The sequence below is a fragment of the Pantherophis guttatus genome, chromosome 1, assembly GCF_059756535.1.
Source record: "Pantherophis guttatus breed Tessera chromosome 1, ASM5975653v1, whole genome shotgun sequence".
NCBI classification, from domain to species: Eukaryota; Metazoa; Chordata; class Lepidosauria; order Squamata; family Colubridae; genus Pantherophis; species Pantherophis guttatus.
Window position 1 is genome coordinate 177,472,404 of NC_142063.1, and position 13,482 is coordinate 177,485,885.

General features: G+C 40.4%; 1 protein-coding gene across 5 annotated transcripts in view; it reads right to left on the reverse strand.

The window, feature by feature from the left end:
- Positions 1-13,482, reverse strand: part of BARD1 (BRCA1 associated RING domain 1) — a 145,568-nt gene that overhangs the window by 29,753 nt on the left and 102,333 nt on the right. For all 5 annotated transcript variants that reach the window (XM_034433530.3, XM_034433513.3, XM_034433523.2 and 2 more), the window contains one exon: positions 12,992-13,100. In XM_034433530.3, the coding sequence (XP_034289421.2) occupies positions 12,992-13,100 (109 nt within the window). The remainder of the gene's footprint in view (positions 1-12,991; positions 13,101-13,482) is intronic.

A 13,482-nucleotide genomic window follows, 5' to 3' on the forward strand; every position in this document is an offset into this window, starting at 1 on the left:
TCTACAGTCTCCTCATGAGGAGCTGCTGCCTAGAGCACAAGTAAGCGATCACTCATCTGCTTCTTTAACTGGAGAGGTTCCTTTAGACTGGGCTCATTGCTGGTCTGTCAATCCTAGTCACAGAGTCTCTTCTACTGTACTTCTTTGGAGACATCTAGTTCACCATTTCCTTACTCAGAAACTTGCACTCTTAACTCTCATGACCAAAGCCATTTCTTGTTGCTTAAGACATCTTCCATAGCGTTACAGAGTAAATTTTTCATAGCACTCTGAAAAACCAATTATTCAATTGGTAGATAATATAGCCCAGTGATGGTGAACCTTTTTGGCGTTGCATGCCAAAAGTCCGAGCGCGCAAACCCTCACGCGCTCTCGCGTGCCAGCACCCATAATGCAATGGGCGCCCCATTTGCGCATGTGCACATGACCCGCCCAATGCTCCTAATGCACATGCGCCTCACACTGCACATGCGCACATGCAACCCTCACTGTGCATGTGTGCGCCTGCCACGCATGCGCCCCCACTTTTTCCAAGAGGGCCGGCGCGCCTCTTACTGGAGGACAACTAGTTACCCTAGCGAGACAGCTGTTCCCAAGCCGGCGGCAGTGCTCTCGGCCCTGCCTGACAACTCGCCAGCACCCCATTCACCCATCCCAGCAGAGGCCTTTTGCCCATGCTGCTCCCCCAGTCAGAAGGGGGTGCGGGGAAACACGCGAGGAGGCCGCGGTTGCTGCTAGCCGGGCCCGCCCGCCTTCTCCGGTTGGCGGGTGGCTGAGGCTTGCAATGAATGGCGCAAGCAGGACTGCAGCTCCGCCCCCGGGCCTGTAAATGTGCCTTGCGGGAGCGGAGGCTCAGGAGAGTCGAACCGTCCTGCCTGCCTTACGACGGGCCTTTCCAAGGCAGGGCTGGGCTCTCCAACCTTGGCAACTTTGAGAACTCTGGGAGTTCTCAAAGTCCACAAATCTTAAGGTTGCCAAGGTTGGAGAGCCCTGTTCCAAAGGGCGCCTGCAACCCGCGACTGAAGGAGCTGGAGTTGTGGCTGTGCCGGCTGGCCCGTCCCACCACACCCCATTCGGCTCCCTTCCCCCCAGCCGCCTCCTCCCGCCATCGGGCTCGGAGCCTGCAATCGCACCAGTTGGGAATCATCTGCGCTGCCGGCGGATCCCGGGTTTCCTCCTCGCTGCGCTCCGAGGGACCCAGCAAGGGAGCGCCAGGACCCCTGCCGTGCTGCATTCTCCCCCGAGGCGGCCCCGCCTGGACCGCTACCCAGCCCGGTGAGCAGAGAGCGAAGGGGCGGCGTCTCTGGCCCAGCACCTGCTCTCTGCTTGGAGGACCCACTGCTGTCTTTAGGAATGGTGCTGAGCCGAGCTGCCCCAGCGGGTCCTCCAAGCAGAGAGCAGGTGCCGGGCCAGAGACGCTGCCCCTTCGCTCTCTGCTCGCCGGGCCGGGTAGCGGTCCAGGCGGGGCCGCCTCGGGGGAGAGTGCAGCGCGGCAGGGGTCCTGGCGCTCCCTTGCTGGGTCCCTCGGAGCGCAGCGAGGAGGAAACCCGGGATCCGCCGGCAGCGCGGATGATTCCCAACTGGTGCGATTGCAGGCTCCGAGCCCGATGGCGGGAGGGGGCGGCTGGGGGGAAGGGAGCCGAATGGGGTGTGGTGGGATGGGCCAGCCGGCACAGCCACAACTCCAGCTCCTTCAGTGGCAGGTTGCAGGCGCCCTTTGGAACAGGGTTCTCCAACCTTGGCAACCTTAAGATTTGTGGACTTTGAGAACTCCCAGAGTTCTCAAAGTTGCCAAGGTTGGAGAGCCCAGCCCTGCCTTGGAAAGGCCCGTCGTAAGGCAGGCAGGAGGGTTCGACTCTCCCGAGCCTCCGCTCCCGCAAGGCACATTTACAGCCCGGGGGCGGAGCTACAATCCTGCTTGCACCATTCATTGCAAGCCTCAGCCGCCCGCCAACCGGAGAAGGCGGGCAGGCCTGGCTGGCAGCAACCGCGGCCACCTCATGTGTTTCCCCGCACCCCCTTCTGACTGGGGGAGCAGCATGGGCAAAAGGCTGCTGGTCCACCGGTGGTCTGGACCACCTGGGACCGCGCAAGTAGCTCGCACAGCTCGCTCTGCTCCCTTAGGAAGTGACCACAGGGATTCCCTCTTTGCGTCTTTTGGCACGTGCGCCAATTGCAGGTCTTTGTGTGCGCATGCGCTCCAGAAACCAGACCAGCTGGCCAGTGCGCATGCGCACTCTGGAAACCGGAAGATCATTTTCCTGGAGTGCGCATGTGCAATGGGCGGCTGCTCTTCCAATTTCCGGCACGCCTGTGCACATGAAAAGCAGATGACTGGCGTACCGGAACCCGGTAAAACAACGGGCAATGGCTTCGCGTGCCCGGAGAAATGGCTCTGCGTGCCACTTCCGGCACGCGTGCCATAGGTTCGCCAACACGGATATAGCCAATTAGGATACAGCTTTCTTATATCTTCAGAAAAAACAAAACATCTTCAAACAGTTGAAATGATGCATTTTAGTTTTAGCTCTATAGGTAAATGTAATTTTTGTAATCTTATGTAATCTACATAATCTTATGTAGTCTAATTGTGAAGTCTGTGGTAAATCAGCTCAAATTTTAATATGAAATTCAAAGAGTCAAGATGGAACAGGTCAAGAATGTTGGAAATCCTGAATACTGGGAATCCTAAATATTTTCCCTTGTAAGAACTAGATTCTGTACATAACCAACTGCCATTTTTTACAATCAACTCCAATCTGTATTTGTAGAGGGTAAATGCTTGACACTGGGAACTTCTTTGGCAAAGACACACATCAGATTTAGAATATGAAAATCTTGATACTAAATCTTGGAACAATTTAAATATCCTTGCATTATTGTTTTTAAATTGTACAATTGGCTGGCAATTATTTGATATGAAGTTGAATATTGTTGCTGCATGAATTACATTATATTATTACAGCATTTTTTTTCAAGTTTATTGGGTTTTTATTTTTAAACATATATCAACATCAATACATGAACAGTGTGGCCTCTGGGTATGGTTCATATTAATACAAATAACAACAGTCAATTATTACATTAATCAAACTTATATAATCCTAATAATGTACTTGATTATTTTAAAGTAGTTATTCAATATTTCAGTGTTCCATTCTAATGTCAATGATCTTGAACATACATAGTAATATCATCTTTCAACCGCTCAACTTTCCATCTAATTATTATTTATTTTCAATTTATATAGAAATTATGACTACTAATATTCCCCCTAATTCTTATTTCTACCTCAATTCTGGCTTCTAGTTAGGTCACTCTTACTAATCCTAATGCTAAAACACATATTTATGTTATAGAATAGAATAGAATTTTTTATTGACCAAGTGTGATTGGATACACAAGGAATTTGTCTTGGTGCATATGCTCTCAGTGTACATAAAAGAAAAGATACGTTCATCAAGAATCATAAGGTACAACACTTAATGATAGTCATAGGGTACAAATAAGCAATCAGGAAACAATATCAATATAAATCGTAAGGATACAAGCAACAAAGTTACAGTGATACAGTCTATAAGTGGAAGGAGATGGGTGATGGGAACAATGAGAAGATTAATAGTAGTGCAGACTTAGTAAATAGTTTGACAGTGTTGAGGGAATTATTTGTTTAGCAGAGTGATAGCATTCAGGAAAAAACTGTTCTTGTGTCTAGTTGTTCTGGTGTGCAGTGCTCTATAGCATCATTTTGAGGGTAGGAGTTGAAACAATTTATGTCCAGGATTTGAGGAGTCTGTAAATATTTTCACAGCCCTCTTTTTGACTCGTGCAGTATACAGGTCCTCAGCGGAAAGCAGGTTGGTAGCAATTGTTTTTTCTGCAGTTCTAATTATCCTCTGAAGTCTGTGTTTGTCTTGTTGGGTTGCAGAACCAAACCAGACAGTTATAGAGGTGCAGATGACAGACTCAATAATTCCTCTGTAGAACTGTATCAGAAGCTCCTTGGGCAGTTTGAGCTTTCTGAGTTGGCGCAGAAAGAACATTCTTTGTTGTGCTTTTTTGATGACGTTTTTGATGTTAATACATAGTCCTTCACATAAAGGTATATATTCTTATTTCTACCTCTATTTCTAGTTTTTAATCAGGTCATCATTATATTAGAAAAAAGAAGGAAGAAAGAAAAAAGCTCTATTCTATCCATTATCCACTTTCCAGATTATCCAATTCCAATTCCATTTTTATATCTCTCAAAAAGTTTTTCTCATCCTCTTGTTTTATTTGGCGATTTGTCTGTTCTATCTTTTCCTCCATTATTTCCGCTGCCTTCTCTCTTTCCTGGACTCTTTGATCTTCATTCATTGCCAATTGTATCATATTTTGTACTTTGTCACTTATGCCTTGGATTACCATATTTTTTGGAGTATAAAACCCACTTTTTTCCCTTCTAAAAGAGGCTGAAAATTTGGGTGCGTCTTATATTCCGAATGTAACCCCACCCACCTGCTGGCCCCCACTCTTTTGCACATCCTCTTCCTGGCTGCAGAGATTGCCACCGTGCTTGTGTTTTGGGGCTCCACACATTGCATTTTCAGCCTCCAACCGCTCCATTTGAGAGCCATTCAAGGCTGTGGGGATCGCCAAAGCACATCACTGCTTTGCCAAAAATGTGATGCGTTTGTAGGCTGAAAATGTAATGTGCGGTGCCCAAAATGGCTACCCGGAACAGTTGCTGCCTTCTCTTACCCCTTCCGCGCTTCACCTGCTTTAGTCACTGGAGCTCCCTCCGACAATCAGCTGTGCTTTTAAAGCTGTTTTTTAGCCCCAACGTGAGCGAAGAGATCTTCTGTGCTTTGCCTGCTTTTCTAATTGCTGCTCCCTCTGACGATCAGCTGTGCTTTAGAAGCTGTTTTTTAGCTCCAACCAGCCCCAACCTCAAAATCAGAGAGCAAACTGATGTGCTGAAGCTGACCAGGCTAAGGACGCTAACCAGATGAATACCTGGTAGGCAGAATTTTTTTTTCCTATTTTCCTCCTCAAAAACTAAGGTGTGTCTTATACTCCGGTGCATCTTATACTCCAAAAAATATAGTAAGTCTTTTATCTCTCTTTGGTTCTTTGTCATGGTATCTCTGATGTTTTGAAACATCCACACCATTTCTCTTGAAATCTCACTCATTTTCCCCTGAAAAAGCATCTTGTTTTAGTTTAATAAGTCCACTTTTAATCAGGGCCACAAACAATATGTTCAGTTCCAGTTTTGCTCATCAAAGAGTTCAATAATCATAGCTCTTTACATCTCAGGGTTATTAATCAATTCCATTTAAATAGTCCAGACAGTTTCCACACAACAAAAGTCACTTTACTTTACTTAAAAGTCTTCCTTATCACAATAGTAAAGTAATTAATATAGAACATTTAGTATCACCACAATCCTTCAAAAATATGTTTCTTATTTCTTCTGTCAAAATTTTCCTAGATTTTTAGGGGTGTAGTATATTCCATTCACCAGTAGATGGCAGTATCAACAGAGATTTCAGTATTGTTTCAAACGTGATAAATTAAAATTAAAAAGAGCCTTGATAGTACAGTGGACTACGCACCCTGTTATTAACACAGCTGCCTGCAATTTCTGCTGGTTCGAATCTCTCCAAGGCTCAAGGTTGACTCAGCCTTCCATCCTTTCTAAGGTAGGTGAAATGAGGACCCAGTTTGTGGGGGCAATAAGCTGACTTTGTATAAAATATACAAAAGTATGAAGGCTATTGCTTAACGCATTGTAAGCCGCCCTGAATCTCCGGAGAAGGGCGGCATATAAATCAAATTAAAAAAAAAAAATCCAAAATTAATTCAGTTTATAGAGACAAAATTAAATACTTGAATCAATTCAGGTACATAGTTCTAGTATATTTTAATGCCTTTCCATAACAACGCCTACCCAGTTCAGAATCCAATTTTCTTTGATTAAAAGATCTTTAGCTTTTCTCCCCTCAGTTCCTTTCATTCAGGTCTAGGATTTTTCTCTCTATGGTTATTCACTGCTTTAAAAAAGGTAATTCTAAGAGTCTCTTTTCTTTTCTGGATTTTCATCTTTTTTCCTTTAAGTTTAGGGACTAAATGCAAAAAAAAAAAAAGTTATCTTCTCACCCAGCTCCAATCACTGTTCACTAACTCCCTTCCAGCGCCAGTCTTAGGTGTTCTTCGGCTGTCCCAGCTTCGTGGCAGCCATGTTTGGGCTGCCTCTTCTCCTTGTCGTGGCAAAGAAGAACCCCAGGTCAGGCAGGAGAGTTGCGACTCTCCGCAACCATGCAGGGCACCCTCTTTGCTTTGCCTCCCCAATAGGGAGGCTTTGGCTCCTCTCAGAGCCCACCAACAGGGAGGATTCAGCATAGGAGTGTGGAGACCCACTCCTCATGTCTGATCTAGCCACAACGTCAAGGGAAAGTCTATTACAGCACTTTCTAACTGATGGTCCATGAAGCAATCTTTTACATTTGGGCCTTCAGGCCTGCCACATATTCTTCTGTAGGAAAATGGGAGGGGGGATTGCATAGAGTATGGTGATATGTAGTCAAAATAACATTTCTTCCTCAGAGAGTCAAGGACGCATTGCCCTGGCACCTGGAGTCAGATGACTGGGAGGTGTCTCCAGTTTGGATGGTGGATGATTGGACATGAGGGTGCTGGGCAGGAACTTGAACTTTCACTTGGGTGGGGAAAACCTGAAAACTTTCAGATTTGGGCTTTCCCAGATGTGCCAATATGACATCTTCAATAAAAAGGAACTTTGAGGAAACTGAAGCCTCGGAGTCTTCTTTCTTTGGGGTTGTTACTTGGAACCCTGACAAATGGCCTGTGAGGGTTTTGCAGGTAGTTTGAGAAGAAAATAATAAATTTAACAACCCTGAGTGCTATTATGTATAATATTAAGAATTATGTTATTCACAATGTACATAATTTGTTTCACAATTTTTTTTGACAAAAATTTTATTTTTTAAACAAATTCAAAAAACAAATAAAAAAACCATCTTCAATGCAAATACAAACAGTGTGTCGGTTGGTTACAAGTTTTTTGTGCATCTTCACTCTATTCATATATATCTCTGTATTGTTATTCTCATTAATCATATGTTTAACTATGGCTGTTTCTTCCCTCATTTCATACAAAATAATCTAAGATTTAAATTAGTTTGTATTATGCCCTTCATTCTCCTAAATCATTCCAATAACAGTACCTCTTTATATTGTATTTTGTATAATTCTACATTTCTTACATTGGAAAAATTTCTACCATATTTCATTTCCATGTCTTTTTATCTAACCATTTGTAAAATAAATCCGTATCTTATAATATTATTTGTCTTCTTGTTCTTAATTTCAAATGTCAATTTATTCATTTCTGCACATTCCATTATTTTCTTAATAACTTCATCTTGCGTTGGCATTTTCTCGTTTTTCCAATTTTAGGCAAAAATTGGTCCCCAAAGTCCATCTTTTTTAAAGTCTTTAATAGAAAATTCCAGTCCACTCTATCAAAGGCCTTCTCTGCATCCAAAAAGACCAGCACTGCAGGGATCTGTTTATTCTTGTCAAGATATTCCAGTAAATCTATAACTTGCCTTACATTGTCCTTCATGTATCTGCCTTCTATAAATCCCGCTTGGTCACAATGAATCACCTCTTGAATAACTGGCATCAACCTGTTGGCTAATACTTTTGCAAATATTTTATAATCATTATTCAGAAGAGATATTGGTCTAAAATTCTCAGGTTTTTTAGGACCTATTTGCTCTTTCGGTATCAATGAAATATAAGCTGTTTTCCATGATGGGGGTATTTTACCCCCTTGTTGTATGTTACAAAATAAGTCTTTAAGATGTTCAATCATTTCTGCTTGTAAGGTTTTATAGTACACCACGGTTAAACCATCCGTCCCAGGAGCTTTAGCTGTTTTCAATTGTTTAATTGCGGCAATAATCTCCTCAACTGTTATAGGATAATTCATTCTCTCCTTTTGTTGACTGATAATTTTTGTAACTCTTTTATTCTCTAGATATTTCTCTATAAGTCCATTCTGTGTATCATCTTTGGCATATAGTTTGGTATAATAATCTACAAAAACTTCTTTAATTAATTTTTGTTGGGAAATTTCCTTCCCTCCAGTATCAATACTATCAATAATCCGTGTACTCTGCTTCTTCCTTAGTGTGTAAGCCAACCATCTGCCCGGTTTATTAGCGTTGCAAAATGTGTTGTGTTTCGCAAATTGTAAATTTGTTGCTGTTTGTTCCGCCATAAGCATTTGAAATTGATCTTTCAAAAGTTTTATAGCTCCTCATATTCTTTCATCTGTTGGGTTTTTTATAAGTAATTGTTCTTTATTCTTTATTTCTGCTTCCATTTCAGATCTTTTCTTTTGTCGGTTCAATTTGTGTTTAAAGTTCATATGAATGAGTACCCCTCTCATATACGCTTTACTCGCATCCCACACGATTTCAATAGGGGTACCCTTATTCAAATTCATTTCAAAAAATTCTTTCATCTGCTTTTTAAGTTCTATTATATTTTTTTCATATCTAAACAAATTTTCATTTAATCTCCATAATCTTCTCTCAGTCTTTCCCATCTCAATTTCTATCCATACTGGGCTGTGGTCAGTTAAAGTCCTTGGAAAAATCTTTGTTCTTTTTGTTTTTACAAGTAAATCAGCTGATAGTAAAATAAAATCAATCCTAGAAAAGGATCTGTGTCTATCTGAAAAAAAAGTAAAGTCCAATTCTTTTGGGTTATGTATTCTCCAGATATCTTTTAATTCCAAATCTTCTTTCATGTCAAAAAAAAGTCTGTGGTAGTCTAATCCTTGACTTCGCCGAATTCTTTTTGTCTATTTTAGAGTCAATTACTCCATTCCAATCTCCCATGATTAAAATAGATCTATAGTCCCATTGCAATATTTTAGAATGTAAAGTTTTGTAAAAATTATCCTGTTGTTGATTAGGAGCATAAATTCCAATCACTAGAATTAGACCACTTGCTGTGTGCAATTCAATTGCTATAAACCTACCACCTTCATCTGCTTCTATAATTTTAGCTGACAGTCTTTTATTTATATAAATAACCACACCATTCTTTTTTTCCAAATTTGATGCTATAAAATGTGTTCCTAATCTTGAATTTATCAGATATTTTTGATCTTGTGTTCCAACATGAGTTTCTTGTAAACAAATTATATCATTATTAAATTGTCTCAGGTATGTAAATAATTTCTTCCTTTTCTGTGGTGAATTTAATCCGTTCACATTCCAAGATAAAAACTTAATCGTCATGTAGATTTTTTTGAAGCGACGAGCAGAATTGCCAAATATCTTCCGAATCGGTAGTCTTCGGCTTTGCTCCCCCCATGGCTTCACATTCTTGTATATTGATCTTGACTCTTTTCTTATATTGTTGTGGCTTGGGCCTTTCCTGTTGTTGTTTTTCTTTAAGTTGCTTAGAAATTGCTCGAGTTATACGCTGATCTTTAGCTTCACACATCCGGGCTAGGTCCAAAGCCACTTCTCTTGTAGTCTTAGGTGGTTCAATCACAATTTTCGAAGGAAGGTCTAGCAGGGGCTCCTCCAGAAAACCTCCTGTAGCTCCCTGCATTTCGATTGCCTCTGATTCCACCTGCTTAAACTGCTCTTCCATCTCTTGCTGGAGTTGCTTCTCCTTATCACTCTCCTTTATCTCCAACACAGTAGATGTACGTGGGGATGGTGAACTCTCTTTAAAAACATTAGAGTAAAATTGTTCCGCCTTCTCAACAGTGTTTAATCGGTATCTTTCTCCATTATACCTCAAGATTATGCCAGTTGGAGCATCCCACCGAAATGGAATTTGTTGTTTTTTTAATTCATTCACTAGAAATCCAAAATCTTTTCTATCTTTTAACATCTTAGGTGGTAGCTCTTTATAAACTCCAACCTCTTTCCCCTCCACTTGCACAGCAGAGAGAAAAGACTTTTGCAGAATATCATTTCTCATTCTTCTATCTGTGAAATATATCACCACATCTCTAGGCAACTGTCTTTGTCTGGCCACCCACGAATTCACTCTGTAAATTTTATCCATTTTGCAAAAAATCTCTTCAGGACTAATCTTTAACAGCACAGCTAGGGCTTCAGCACAAATCTGTCTCAGATCTTGTCTATCGTTCTCTTTTATGCCTCTCAGCCTTATAGCAAATTCCATAGACCTGAACTGCATCATTGTAATTTCATTTTCAAATCTCTGCATTTTATTATCAGCATCAAAAATTTTATAGTCAGTTTCCTTCATTTTAACATCCATTTCTGATTTAAATTCTTCCACCTTAGCATCCGTTTTAATAATTGCTTCTGACAATCCAGACACCACTGTCATTAATTTTTTAGTCACCTTATCATACTTTTCTTGCACCACCTCTTTAATTTCTTTAATCTCCTGCTTAATTTCCTGTTGTGACTTTTCAAATTTCTCATCCAAAGCCTGAGTAATAAAATCCTTTAAGCTTTCAAGATCAATCTCTTTTTTCTGGCTCTGCTGGCTGGGAGGCTGCTGTTCAGGTTTACGTGTGGGGGATCCCCCCCCCCGCCGCCTTCCCTTCCTGTTTGGTCTGCTTAGAAGCCATCCTGCCACGTAGGCTAGCTTTTCCAAAAAAGGAGATCCTTTTTCCCTTTCCTCCACCACAAAGTCCTCTAAAAAATTCCCCCAGGTTTAGTCAGATTAGGGGTGAAATTAAAATTGAAGCAAGATCAGGCTTGTTTTAAAAAGAAAGATTTTTCCTTTCTTTTCCTCCACTTGTTACAGACAGCGCAACTTTGTAGCTAGTTGAAATAACTTGCTAATCCACTCTTGCTTTCAGCTCGTAATGCTGAAGCCGGGCGCCATTTTCAAGCAACTTTCACACATCCACTCTCCTGCTTTAAACTTAATCACAGGGCTAGTAATACTTGCAGTTTCAAGTTGTTATTCCACCCTGGTTGTTTAAGTTTACTTTGTTTTGAGTAAAAAGGTTGCTCCTGCCGCCTTGCTCTGCGCTGGGCAGACTCGTCCCACACTGTCCGGAGTCTCGGCGAGCTGGAAGGGAGCCGCGCCTGTTTCCTCCCCAGGCACAGCTGTCTGGGGGCTCACAGGGGCTCAACCTGCTTCTCGCCCACTCTCTTCCACAAATCCTTTGGATTGGGGAACTTCCGAGCCGCTTCTCTGGATCGAAGCGGCTCTAATAGGCAGCGGGGCTGGCGGTCCAAAAACAGGACCGTCTTTCAGTGACAGGAAGCAAACCGGAAGTCCCCCATTATTTTCTTAATAACTTCGTCTTGCGTTGGCATTTTCTCATTTTTCCAATTTTAGGCAAAATGTTTCACACTATTGTGTAAATATTTTATCTGGATGTACACAGTGACATTTTTGCATCCGACACTCATTGCAAACTTGATGGTTAAAATCATGTTTGTACCTGTCCACTGGAAACCACATCTTTAATAGGTCAATAGGTCAATTATTGTCCAATTAGTTTGCTAGATATCTCTTTTAAGCTTTATGCCAGATATCTTCTGAATAAATTAGAAGATTGGGAGGAAGAAACAAAATTCTTCTGTCCAAAACAGATGGGATTTTGAAAAGGACACCACACAGTAGGTCATGGCATCACACTGAAGACTGTTATTCAGAAATATACCAAAGGACATAGAAAACAACTTTATGTTACGTTTATTAATCTTATATGTGACTTTGATTTAACATTTAACATTAAATGTAAGTTAACTAAATAAAGACCTAGCAAGGACAAACATCAATAGGTGACTTCTCAAATTAATAATTGAATTAAATACTGACATTTCAGCTAGAGTAATAATGGTCCCACAAGGGACCTTGTAAGACCCTATTTATTTGGAGAAAGGAGTCACATAAGGCTGTTTACTTTAGGCCTTCTCCCCACTGCTTATCTAAGGCTGGAGAAAACACTACCTTCTATCATTGGTAGATCTTGTATGGTTAGGGAATTATAAGAAATTAGAAACTTTCCAGAATCCCACTTTGCCAAACTCTGTTTTCTTCATTGCATAGTTGGGAATCAATGGAACAAACTTTTGTCATCCACCACACAAATGTATTCCCTACCACCTTTGAATAACTCATCTCTTGGAACTGAGAAAATATTAGAGCGAGGCTTTACAAAAGAGATGCCAATAAAGATGCCACTACAGTAGTCATCCAAATTTTAATCTTGGTAACATCACCATAAAAGACATAGAAACCTCTCATAGTACCTGATTAATATTTTCAGTTCCTTACTGAGAAAGTCTTTTACATCCCTTCACCCACAAACCATGACCTCAGACTATCTCAAAGGAAGATTTTTTAAAAATACTCTGTTATACCATATCTCTCTCCTTGTGGGGTTCATCAAGCGTCAGATGTTATTTATTATTATTTCCACTACCCCATTTACAGATCCAGGCCAAATTATTGATGGTAGGTAAACTCAAGGCCTCATGTCTTGAACTTGAACAAAGTTGTGTTTCCAACTGTTAGTCAGATTGCTACTTTTGCTCTGTTGTAATGTAAACTTAGAAAAATACTTAAGTTCTTAGTTACAACTCACTTTATCTTTCTTATGCCTAACACTCTATTACTTCATTTTATAATCTTATGATTATTGTATTTTTGCTACATTATTTTGTTATCCTCTACTTATTTACTTGAATGGGAGACTCAAAATTAATTAGTTTTTTTGATCAGGGAGTGGTTTTCTATGATTTAATGATTACATATGATCACATAAAAGAAAAGTTGAGAACCTGTTTTATATCTTTTTCTTAAATTATAATTTATTTCTTATTACTTAGGTACTTTGATAAAATAGTGAGAAGTATTACAAATAATATTGTTGAGAATTATATGTTGCCCTCATTTAACAAGGCTAGCTTTATATCATTCCAAACTATAGTTAAACAAAGAAAATAATACGTACTTCTGCATACTGAATAATTGAAGAAGAATCATTCTTTCCTGGTTGCATTAGAAGCGATTTCATCTCTTCTGTTTCAGCATAATCCACAGGTTTGTGACCAAATATATTACTAGTAAAAGAAGGAAAGGTAAATTTTAAGTAAACAAGGGATGAGACTAGATTATTAATCATCTGATTATAACTGCACTGTAGAATTTTTATATTCTTCAAATATTTACAAGAAAAATTGTATTAAAAAACCAATTAAATCACTAACATTTATGATAGATAGATAAAGAACAGCAAAGAAATATAAAAAGGATGCAACACATTGAAACTGCTCACTTTTAACTAGCAGGTCCGTTTAGTGATCTCATATTATGCACTGACCAGAATTTTTTTTTTTTGCAATTTTTTTTTTATTTTTAAACAAACAAAACATAAAAGAGCCTTGGTACTACAGTGGTTTAAAGCACCCTGTTATTAACACAGCTGCCTGCAATTTACTGCTG